Source organism: Epinephelus fuscoguttatus, linkage group LG19, assembly GCF_011397635.1.
Source record: "Epinephelus fuscoguttatus linkage group LG19, E.fuscoguttatus.final_Chr_v1".
NCBI lineage: Eukaryota > Metazoa > Chordata > Actinopteri > Perciformes > Serranidae > Epinephelus > Epinephelus fuscoguttatus.
Window position 1 is genome coordinate 14,639,474 of NC_064770.1, and position 12,538 is coordinate 14,652,011.

General features: G+C 43.5%; 1 protein-coding gene across 8 annotated transcripts in view; it reads right to left on the minus strand.

The window, feature by feature from the left end:
- Nucleotides 1–12,538, minus strand: part of arhgap23a (Rho GTPase activating protein 23a) — a 75,280-nt gene that overhangs the window by 15,448 nt on the left and 47,294 nt on the right. For 7 of the 8 annotated variants that reach the window (XM_049560418.1, XM_049560416.1, XM_049560414.1 and 4 more), the window contains exons 3-7: nucleotides 9,983–10,007; nucleotides 9,506–9,598; nucleotides 8,582–8,660; nucleotides 6,410–6,464; nucleotides 3,240–4,875 (exon numbers count right to left, since the gene is read on the minus strand). In XM_049560418.1, the coding sequence (XP_049416375.1) occupies nucleotides 3,240–4,875; nucleotides 6,410–6,464; nucleotides 8,582–8,660; nucleotides 9,506–9,598; nucleotides 9,983–10,007 (1,888 nt within the window). Of the gene's footprint in view, nucleotides 1–3,239; nucleotides 4,876–5,459; nucleotides 5,708–6,409; nucleotides 6,465–8,581; nucleotides 8,661–9,505; nucleotides 9,599–9,982; nucleotides 10,008–12,538 lie in introns of those variants that run through there. The other variant, XM_049560420.1, reaches the window with a different exon arrangement.

Below are 12,538 nucleotides of genomic sequence, written 5' to 3' on the forward strand. Positions count from 1 at the left end.
ATGTTTTCTCTGCCTTACAGTCCAAAACCCTCAGGTATTTTGTTTATTGTCATACAAGACAAAAACAAGCTGCAAATCCTCATAAAAACATCCGCAAAAAAAATCTCTTATTCCCTCTGCGATCTTTACCCTGGATAAATTAAAAGAGGCACTGTACCCTGACCTGTCAACACTGTCCTGGTATTGTTGTTGTAATTTTACAACTGTATTTTTAAGTTTTAGTCCTATTTTAAGTGCGTGTATCTATTGTTTTTAAGTGTGTTTTAAATGTGCATTGTTTGTTTGACATTGAGCCTTGTCAAAGGGGAATTTCTGTTCACAAAAAATGTGATCTTATCTTATAATGTAGCAGCTTTTTTTTTATCAAAGCAGTTGCATGCTTTGATTTATCAGTTGATCATCCTATTGATTAATCAGCTAGTTGTTTCAGCCTTACAAACAGGACAATAAATCTGACCAACCATCAGATGGCAACCTTTTCCCCTTTTTCCACGATTGCATTGTACGAACAAAAAAAAGTTTAATGCTGCAAGCCTAGTAAAACAGCAAAAAGAATACTAGCAATTTAGAATGAGACAAAAAATAAAAGCTGGTGGTATAAGACAAAACAAGGGGACGAGAGGCCTTGTGGAAGCAGGACAGAGGCCAGCACAGAAGGTCTTGGTCCTGGTCTGTTGTGTCCAGGGTCCAGCTGGTAAAGATAGTCACGGATTGGACCCTCTCACACCCAGGCAGACACACAAACCCCTTCATCTTCCACAGCAGCACAATAGCAGCATTGAGGGTGGGAGCTGAGTGTATGGGCCCCTACTGTTCCCCACAAGGACCGCCACAAAAACCTCCTGCTAATTTACAGCTTAGATTCATGTTGAAAGACTTCAAGTAGGCACAGAGTAAAAAGCTGCATCTGTGGACATGCCCATTCTTGTTTCATTACATTGTATGAGCTCCAAAAATAGAAAACAAATACTAAACTTTCTATAGCTCTATACTAGACGTCATAAAAACATATTTTGCTGCAGACATAGCCCACCTTTGTGCGCTCTACCTCACAGACATCCGTGCTTTGCAGACAAGAACGACAACAGCCCATTAAATCGCATGTTCCCAAACAGGCCCAGATCATATCAGCATCTCCGTCAGAGAGATGAAAAGATGGAGAAAGACAGAGAAGTGAAACACTAAGTTCTCGTCTATGGGGAGAAACTAGCCTAGTTTCAGTTTATGGCCTTCAAACGTGTCTCGGCCTGCAGCTCTGGCTGCCTAGTTTCGTTTAATTCAGGTGAAGGTACGAGACAAGAATGTGCTCTGACAGACGGACCGAGAAAAAGAGGCAGAAAGATGCGTCCTGGTTTGCAGATTGCTCTGGATTTTCTCTCTTTAAATGACTTTTTCTGACCGAGCATTGCTTGGCACAAATATCGACCGTCGTTCCATGTTGGGTCAAAGTGAGAGTCAGCTGATTTGAATCTATTCAGCATTAGGGTAAGCAGCGGTTGTTTTTCTCGGGCTGTGACAGGGTGATGGAGGCACGGCTCGCCTGATTGACGTACTTCATTTTGCGTATGGTTTGACTTCATGGGTGCTGTACATGTTAAGTGATACGAGCCAACATGCAGCCTGTGGAGCCCCTTCTCTTTGAGTCTTTTCAAAGCAGGAAACAAGCCGAGACAAGACCACAATCAGCTGTCACTGACACCAACATATGCGGGCCATAACTGTACAGCGAATATTCATGCAAACAACCTCATACAGACATACAGCTACGTATAGTGCATACACAGAAGCTACTATAGATCATGTTTGTCCATTTATGGCAAAATGTGAGTGTCAGATTTAAAGGTTATGATTTAGGTTTTCCTAATTATACAGTTTCATTTGATCTAATTCACTTAATCCAACTTTCATATTAATCTTGTGCCAAAATTACTGTAAATTAGGTGCAAAAGTTTCTGCTTGGTCCATAAAAAGCTGAAAATGTCTTTAAATAAAGGACTAGAAGTCATCTTGTCTTTCCACTGATATGTTTTACAGCCAAAATTACATAATGGTCAAAGTGAACCAAACTGTAATGAAGACACACATAAAAAAATATTTTCAGGAGCCCTATTCTATATTCATAATTCAAAATATCCAGTAGTTAAGATGAAACAAGGTTACGAGTCTAAAGCCTCGCTAGCTGCTGTGTGAGGCTGTGCTTCGGCACAATGGTGCTGACACTATGCTAAAAACAACAATGCTAACATGCTGGTGTTTCACAGGTATTATGTTTGCACACTTCATTTAGCCTGTTAGCATGCTAACTTTTGCTAGTTCGCATCAAACACAGTACAGACCAAAATACTAAAATAATTGACAGATTTATCAACAATAACATACTCGTGAGCTGTAGCTGTGTTTATGACCGCTAGCCACTTTTTCCTTCGAAACTCCTCAACTGGTGTGACAACACTGGAGACTTGGGTTTTGGTTAGTTGTACAACCAGTCACACAGCAGCTCTTGGGCATGCTGGCGTGATGAAGTCACAAAGAAAACCATCCTAATTTGCTGCTTCATGAGCAGTTCTTTGCACTGCTACAAACCGTACTGAAGTTATCTTTACCCCTTGACCCCCAGACTGACAAGCAGACTTTGAGAATACAGTAACTGACTAAAAGATCGGAAAAAATAATAAAGAAAAAGATGACAGGCCGACATACTACAGGTATTAGAGTAAATCTTCGTCACTACCCTGTTCACACACAAACAAAAACACACACACATTTGGGAAGTCAAGACTCCACCTCATTTCCTCAGCACGGTGAAGTGACCTAAGACTCAGGGCAGTCAGCAGGATTAGGGAACTCCCTTCAGAAATGATTCAATCAAGCTACTAATACTGTCTGCAAGACTATGGGAAGTGCCAGCATTACCCAATGCAAACATTCACAGACAAACACACACACAATCACAATGAAAGAATGGAAACTGCATCTGAGAAGAGCCTGGAGCCTCAATGGACAGACGAGAAGGAAATTAAGGTAACACACACATTCCCCCCCCAAACTCATAATTCTGTCTGAATTATAGCCTCTGCATTTCCTCTCTGTTAGGCTTTCATTAACATTCAATAAACACTCAGTGTGGATTACAATTTATAATGGCAGCGATGAAGTCTCAAGGTCAGTTGGAGTTTTTGTGAGGGGATTAAGATGTCAGAGGAGGGACATGAGATGAAGCTCAAACATTCCTTGCTTACCTATGAAGGGGATGGAGGCCAGTGAATCATCCTCTATGGGGAGGGGGGCCAGGTTGCCGTTTGGTTTACGTGGGGCTACATCTCCCATGGAACCAGGGGCAGGAGCTGAGTCCTGGGGATCAGGAGAAAACAAAGAGGGTTCTAGCCCATCCAAGGGCAGCGCATAGTGGGGGTGGCGCATGCCGTGGGCGTTCCTTCGCCCAGTGGGAGGTTTCTGCCTCAGCACCACTTCCTGGGTCTGTGCTGCCACCTCTGCCTGCCCCTCCACTGACCCTCGTTCCCTCTCGTGGTTTGTTGGCCTGTACGCTCTGTCCTGGGATTCGGGAGTGGCGGAGGCGAGAGGGGACGAGGCAGAGGCAGTGAGAGGTGCCATTGTGCCCTCTGGGGGGCTGGTTTTAGGTGTGTTCCAGTTCATGTGAGGGCCAGAGTACGAAGGGTCCCTGAAAGAGTGGGCTTGCTGCATGATGCGGCCCGTCTTGCGGTAAAAAGAGGGGCTGTAGCTGCGGTAGCCCACCGGCTGGTCGTCCATGCTCTGCCCAGGTGGGAGCCGCCTGCTCTGAGGGGCAGCCTGCTGGGGCTGAGGCTGGGAGTGGGCCTGGGTATGAGTCTGAGGGTGGTGTTTAGAATGTGACTGTGCGTGTCGGGACACCGGAGGAGCTTGTGCCGCACCATGATGGCTCCCTTGCCTCGGGTAGGCATCAGGCCTCGGGGGCGGCTTGGGAGCCTGCTGGTGCCATGGAGGCCGCTCAAACCGAGGCGAGACCAGTCCAGCTGCTGCTCGGTCTAGCATCTCTAACGAGCGGCCATGGCGATCGTACTGGGCCAGCAGGTTTTCAGAGCGTGTTCGCGTATAGTTAGTGGCAGGGTGGCCCCTTCCCGGGCCCCCCTCCCAGTCTCCATAGGACCAGTACGGCTCTCCATGGGGTCCTGGTCCTGACTGTTGTAGTAACAGCAGGGTGTCCTGGGAGGCACTGTGCGGCCAGCCGCCTGCCCGCTGCTGCTGCCTCCTTGAGTCAATGAGCCGATCCTGAGAGTAGCTGCGGTGGCGGGTCTGCATGTTGCGTCCCGGGCGCTCCGGCTGCTGGTTGTAGTACCAGTCAGAAAGGGCCTGCTGGCAGCGCTCGTTGCGGCCGTGGCTTAGCTGGGGCAGGGGGGGACTGGTCCAGGCTGAGCTGGACTTGCGTGGCTGAGCCTGAGAGGAACTGGCAGCATGGTGGTTAGGGTAGTGGACTTGCAGCGGGCTGGACAAAGGGCCTCCTGATGAGGAAGAGGAAGAGTAGGAGCGCCCTCTTGTCTGGCCCTGAGGCTGTTGGCCGGTCATACCGTACTGGATCTCCTCTGTGCGGTGGGCCGGGCTGCTGTGACCCACACCACCTGGCTCTCCTGCACGTCCTTCCTGCCAGCTGGCGGGGCTGCACACAGCAGAGCGGTTGTCCAGGGGTGAAGAGGGGCTGGAAGAGCCTGCCCAGCGACTCCAGTTATCCAGCTGGTTCTGGCCCATGGGGGGAGGTGGAGGGGCTCCAGCAGGGGGCGTGGCCTTCGTGTGTGGGTAACAGATAGGAGGCGGTGGTGGGAGGTACTCAGCTCCCCCTGTGTAGGGTTCGTTGCCTGTCAGGTAGGCATCCTGGGAGTATGCCTGGAAGAGGGAGGGAAAGATGGAGGAGAAGTGAGATAAGACATGACAGGAAGGTGAATGTGCACGGCAGTGACGACTTTAAATCATGTGCTCTTACTATAAACAAGTTTGGCGACAACACACACCATAACCATAAGTCTCTAAGACAACTGCCAATGTACTTTACACAACAAGCCTTTAAGTGGAACGCTGTCTCGGCTCAACCTCTTCACCACAGTTTCTCCCCAGGGTCTCAGCGCTCAACACAAACACATGCTAGCTAACAAACTGCATGAACTGCCTCAAGCAAAAGCCACTACTCTCACTGAAACAGCAGCAAATGTCGCCAGCAACACTGTGTATACACACATACAGGATACTTATCCACACTGCGTCTCCTTAAGACTATTTCTGCAAATAACAAGTGTATAATCAGCTCAATACTTTATCAATTAGTCACACTGTCACATTTTAACCACTGTGTACAATTTCGACTCAACCTCATAACGCCAGAAAAACAAACACACTCTTGCTGACAATCAGTTTTCCACAGCACGATTAAGAAACACTGAATCACTCAGTCAAGTTTTTAAAGGTTTACCTACAGCAGCCAGCAGAATCTTTCCTCAGCCTGCGTGCTGAGCTTGTAGTCACCATAAACAGATACAGAGGAGGAAGCACAGAGGACGAGGCAGAAGACTGATCCTCACCAACACCTCTGCTGCTGAAACCTGTCGCTCCTCTCCCAGAAACAACCAGTCTGTTGCTTTTCTTTCTATTACTTTTTTCGTGAGTTTTCTATCTGTTGAGCTACTTGTTTTGTCCTCTGACGGATCCTTCCAAACTCCTTCTCTCCTCCCTCTCATTCTCTGCCTTACTCCACCCTGTGGGAGTGTGGAAGGAGGCGCAGCACTAGTGATGTCATGCTAGGAATGCAGCAGATACAGGCGTAGCAATGAGGGGAGTAGTGTGAGGACAGAGGAGTAGCTTTATAATTTTAAGACATGGCAGTTGTACGTAAATGAAGAACCAAGTTTCGGGCTTTTTCAGCAGGAACACTGACATTTCTGCATGTGTGATCATTTAAACCTGCTGGTATCTGGCTTTGTGTGTTGACATGTTGTGCTGGGTTAATGGGAGGGGCCAGGGATGATGCATGTCTCATCATGTGAGTGATCCGTGGAGCGACAAAAATGTGTTGTACAGTACATGGGTGTGCGAATGAACACAGAGCTTTTTTTTTCTTTTTAACGTTAGCTTCAACAGTGAGGACAGCAGTAGCTTTAATGAATGTGTGTTGTCATCTAAACACAGAGAATGGAGCCTCTTAGTCACCCTGCAGCTATTCTAACAAAATCTTAACATTCTTTGACAATGACAGGGTGAATCCAGTTTGAACTCTGCTGACAGAATATATTATTTCATGCGAACCCCAAAAACTAACAAATAACTGCCAGTTTGCTTGCCAACCCATGTGTCTCAGTGTGCAATGCATGATACATGTAGGTTCATTTGTTTAGAGAAGGTGCTTGAAAAAGCCCATACTCACACTTACCAACTGAAGCACGTCTTCATCTTTTGGCATAATGGAGAGCTCCAAAACACTTTCACTGCAAGACATGTACAGGGGAGGAAGCGGAGGGGAGGACAGGAGGAATTAAGACAAATGACACATAAATGGTGAAAGCTAGGTTCACATCCAATATCCTGACCTGGTGCTTGTTACAAAGTGTGAGACACAGAAATACAAAAAATATTCATCATCAAATTCAGCTCATCCCAAAATTCAAAAATACATTTTTCCTCTTACCCGTAGCGCTATTTATCAGTCTAGATTGTTTTGGTGTGAGTTGTCGAGCGTTGAAGATATTTTCCGTAGAGATGTTGGCCTTGTCTCGAATATAACAGCACTAGATGGCTTGTGGTGCTCAAAGTGCCAAAAAATACATTTGAAAAACTTAACAGCAATGTCTTTTTTTTAGAAATCATGACCCGGTAACTTAAGTTAATCCACAGACTTTGGCTGAGTTCGTAGCAAAGCTTTTATTCAAATGAACGGTGGTGCATGGAACACCCTGTTGCATTAGGCAGGTGTGTTAGGCAGGTGTCTTTTAGTAGGGTGGGGTGAAATTCAGTGAAATCTAAAGAGACTGTACATTGCCAAAGCACACAGAGAACATGTACAATAAAGGTGGGTGCATACCGTTGCAAAGAAACTTGTAAATCATAGCAAAACAGTGCACATACTTTTGAGATTGAAAATGCCTCTTCACATAGATCAGTTTCGCACACACTTATTCCTGTAACAATTATGGTCAGAGATCATTTTGTCACGCTTACACTAAGATCTGGACCAAGATCCCACACTACATTAGAAAAATAACCTTTATTACACATTTCAAACATGCATATAAACACTATATGATAGAGGAACATATCTGCAACCACCAATTTAAATCCCATATCCCATTTTACACACTCCACTTCAGTCCGCTACTCTGCATTGTCTGTGTAGCTGCCTACGTTTAGTTGTTTTGTCTCTGTTGATTGTTTCTGTATTTACTTTGTATTGTAGTGTGTTTTTGTTGCCTAACAGGAACCTGCTGAAAACCAGTTTTTAACTGAGTCAGGACAGTTGGCTGGTGTAGTTCAGTAGAAAGAAAATAGTTCCTAGATGAAACTGCTCATAACAAGGTCTGTGGATTATCTTGAGAAACCAGGTCATGACTTCTGGAAAGAAACATTGTTGATGAGTTTTTTTAAATGTATTTTTTTGGCACGTTGAGCACCACAAGCCGAGTGCCATCTAGTTCCATTATAATCGAGAGAAGGCAGACATCTCTATGACCAATATCTCCAACACTCTGCAACTCACATTAAAGCAATCTAGACTGACAAACAGCACGATAGGTGAGAGGAAAATAGCCTCAGTCCTGCTACAGTGTGCACCAGCTGACCTGCTGACTCTGTATCAGGCTTCATTGACTTCATCAGGTGGATCAGATATCAGCCAAATGCAAGTGATCCGCATCAAATACACTTTCATTGTCGATGTCTTATGATATCACTCTTTCCGGTTTGATTTACATTTAGTAAATCCCTGGCCTCAAGTTACCTTATATAACAGAGACCCTAATGAGTTTCATGCTGTGAGGTACACAGATTTAAATTTGGGAAAAAGAAGGCTCTGGTGTGAGTTGAGGAGTCATATTGGCAGATAGCCTGAGTTCAAGTTTCGTAATTGCTATCAGCAGAGAAAAAGTCAGATTGTACATTACTAAAACCAGCCAGCTGTAATGTAGCTGATGCTGACCTGTGGATTTCAGGTCCAACAGAAGGTCAGACATTAATATGAATGATAAAAATAGATTTCAGAATCTAACCAAAGCCTTCAGCCAGAAAGAAAGCCAAAAAACATCATTAGGATAAAATAGTTTCACCAAATAAAACCTTACTGGTGTTCAAACATAAGTCCCGTATATGTGTTAGTTCTTCAAACCCCTAATTTTCCCTCTGGAGCGCTGTGTTGTCTCTGTGAGTGCAGAGAGTCCACTGCTTCAGGCTACTCTTTTTAAAGGCAGAGAAAACTAAAACTAGTGACGATGTGTATGTATGTACCGGTATGTGTATGTCATCTCTATGGTAAGCTTGCAAAGCAAAAGCAAACGGATGGTTCACTAAATCAACAAGCCGAAGGCTCGACGCGCTGGCAGGCAGGAGGTCTTACCTGTTCTGAATAAGGGCTATCACCTGCGAGTACGTCTTTCCTAAAACACTCTCTCCGTTCACTTTCACCAGCCGATCCCCTGCAAGACACAGACATATTATATATATTCAGCACATTTGACAACATACAGGTCTGTGCGTTGACCTCTGACCCCTTGAGCAGGTGTAAGCTGAGAAAAAAAAGTACTTAAATTTTCTACAAACTAAAACTGAAACTAAAACTGAAAACATGCAAATAAGACACAAATAATATTATTTATATTAGGTGAGGCATTTAAAGTACCTCAGCCTAAGCCAACTCAAATGTAATCTTGCAGTTTTTAGCATTATAAAAAAAATCAACACATCAATCACATTTAAATATGTCTCACATCACCAGTAATTTGTCCCCAGACTGCAGATGTCAGGACATCTTATCCTTTTCTGAACTAACGCCCCAGAAAAAATGTTAGATAACTATATGTTCAAAGATTGTAGGAATTCCTGGTGACTTCATGCAAGCTGAAACACATACAAATAGCTCAGAGTATGTTTGCATGTGTTCACACTAGCATGTGACTTTCTGGATGTGACAGCTTGTGTTACAGCGTGCACACTGGAGTTCTGGTTGGGTCTGTCTGAGCTGCTGGCAGTGGACTGCTGTCCTGCCACAACAGCAAGACACAACAGGAACACTTCAGTACATCTGTCACATTCACATGGACTTAACTGTTTGAGTCGTCAGACTGGTATCTGTATTATATCACCCAAAGGCGTTAAAAACTAACCTACAACATTGGGATAAATAAATTCTTCATGCTGTTTTCATTCTCGGCTGCACCTCCTCCTGCTCTGAATCGACAGCGTCACATGACTGGAGCTCTCTCCAGCAGATTTCCAATGCAAATCAGGATGTTCACACTCTTGCACCATATGTTCCTTTTACCTGTGCACAAGCCCGCCTGGTGGGCCGGACCTTTTTCTCTCACACTCTTCACAAATATGGTGTCCATCGGCTCCAGACGACCTTTCTGATACCCTGCATGACAAAAGACAAAGAATAAAAATAAAAATGCATATGAACTTTTTAGAAATAAAACTTTAGGTTGCCACTGGTATTTAAAGATGAGAACTTTTCAATTAATGCTTTTGAGAACTTGTGTTAATGTTTATCCTGGTTAAGGGAATATATAAATCCTAAACATTTACTGGCTATCATTGCTTTCATGTAAATAACTTAATGCAGTCAGACTTGATCACTTTAGATGCAGTGCTGCATGATGTCCTGTAGGGGGCACACGTAGGCTGCAGAGCAGAGGTGAAAGGAGGGACTAGAGGAGATCCCAGTTCATTACATCATCATTATCCCATTGGGCAAGGTGTTAAATTGTTGCCTGATGAGAAAGAGATAGAGACCGCTTACCCTTTCCGTTGCCGTTCTCCTCATCCTGCAAACAACAGAGCCAGAATTAAAAAAAACAGAATTAATACTCAAATTCAAGCCAGGTTTATTTAAAGAGCACGCTGAAAGACAACCAGTGAAGACCAAAGTGCTTTACAGAGGAAATTAAAACACAATTAAATCATTAAAAAAGGATATACGTAGGAAACACAACACTGCATGTAAAGATGAAACAGTAAAAGGAACTAAATGTGAATATTACAGAAGAGAAATGGCTGTGCATTTGGAGAACACAAAATAGCCATGTTGGAGAAGATGTGGGGCAATAAATGAAGACAATTCAAATGTATTTTCACTTTGAAATTGTACAGTTATGGGGAAATGTCCATGACATACCTCAGCCATATATAACACTGTACTTTGGCAATACATCGATAAACAGAAGAACAACTGAATAAGTCACAGGAATGAAATGCTCTAAATTGATAAAAAGAATCTGTCTTATTTAGCTTGAGGACATTTGGGGTCATTCATTGACATTTAGGCAAAAAGTCTATTGCTGCCTTCACACAAACAATTCCTCATACACGGAGCTGTTCTGAAGTGCTTATGCTCCAGGTTTAAACTTTACCAATAAAAGTTTGACTCTACTATGACCAGATCTGTAAAGCTGAGTCAATTTCTCCTAATCAACTCTTTCCACAGTAAAAAGTATCTCTCAGGTCACAAGTCCACTATAAAGGTATGAGTGACTAGAGTCGGGAGAACTTGAAATGTACACCTCCATAAACCTCAGACCAAAGCAGGAGTTTTAAGTGTCCTTTATGTCACGTTAACCTGCAGTGAGTTGGTTTACTGGCTTCTTAAAATGCCGGTGAATTCCCCGGTATCTCGAGCCAAACCTCCTGAGTCAGACCTGTTTGCATTTTTGTGCTTTACATGTTGGAGTGCAGCACCGACACTGACACTGACTTTCAGGTTAGACCGTCTGCAGGTACTCAACGTGACGTCATGCGTCAGAGTCTGAAGCACACGCACTGAGCTGTCAGCAGTGAGAATGCTGGTGGGGAGATTTGATAGCTGCAGTTTGTCTGATCATGCCCACACACACACACGCAAACACACATACTAAGCTGAGTGGACAGTTTGGGGTTAGGGGCACGGTGGGCTGACTGCTGCCTGGCTTTATCCTACGCTGAGTGGGCTCATTCCTGGCTCTGCAGACAATGGTGGGGGGTTTAGAGGCAGAGAAAGGAGAGCTGCCGACCCCAGAATGGAGCTCCAAGCTGGGGACACTCGACAACTGAGCAGCCCCAGTGTGAAAGCATCCCGTACAGAGGAGGAGACAGTGAGAGGTGGGCACAAGACTTTGGGTATATGGGTCAAATGTACACACTTGTAAAACATGAAGCAGCTGGAGGCGATTATACACACATTTAAAACTAGCTATCCTCATATTTCTATTGATACCTGACATTGATAATAAAAATTATGAGATCAGGATTTTTTTTTTAAAATCTATAACACTAATTTTGTTCATTGAAAGACAGAGAAGAATGACCTTCTCTAGCCCTACGCATTCCCAGTTCAGCATACAAGGGAATTTGTAAATGTAATGCTGTATCTTTTTCTCCTCTTCACTATCTTTTAATAAACATGTACAGTCATTTATTTGGAAGAAGTTTTAGTCTAAAGTCATGTACAAATAAGGAAGAATTTAAAAAGTCACAGTAGGTCAGAAGCTGTTGAAAATAAGTGCCACAGGGGTGGGGCTGGGAGCGATCAATTAAAGGCAAAAACGCCCAAAAAAAAATCTTAAAAAAAAAAAAAAAAGTCAAAACTCTGCAAAATCTTTAAAAGTAGTAACAGTATCTGTTAAAGTGAAATCTTGAGCTCCAAACGGCTAATGTTTTTTTTTTTTTTTGGAAAAGTTAAGTTTTGCATACGTCGTTACATATTAACATGAAAAAGTGCATTTTACTTCTCACTTTACACATTTTACCATCATATATTACCTTAAGTGAAAACAACTTTATTTTAAAAAGGGTGTCTGCCATTTGCATTTAAAAGCCTCCAGGCTCTAGTTTCACACTAAATACATATTTGTTTTTCATATTGCTTTGAGGGGTAGGTCAGATATCAGAGTACTATTAATGCAAATTGGAACAACACCCAAGCAACAGGTGAAAAAGTACATGAGGTTAACTCTGGATTTATGTGCTCTTCAGATGGTGAAGTGATTCTGAGTTGGGAGATTGTTCCTCCAACTTTGGTGTGTTCATGAGCTTTAACTCGTCAAGTGGAAACAACATGAACGCTACACAGAAGATATGCTGTATTTTATTGCTCAGAGCACTGAAGCTTTGCTTTATCAGGTGACTTTATCCCAGACTTGTTGCTGTACCAGTACATCCCCTGAAACTCCAAAAATATTGCTTTCCCTGACTAAAGCTAATAAAGAACATTTGTAACTAACAGTTACAAATTACATGAGAGCAAAAAACTGACAAGCAAAAAGTGAATTAATTAAAGGCTTATTATCATCAACTGAACATTTATATTTGTCCGCCATGTTTC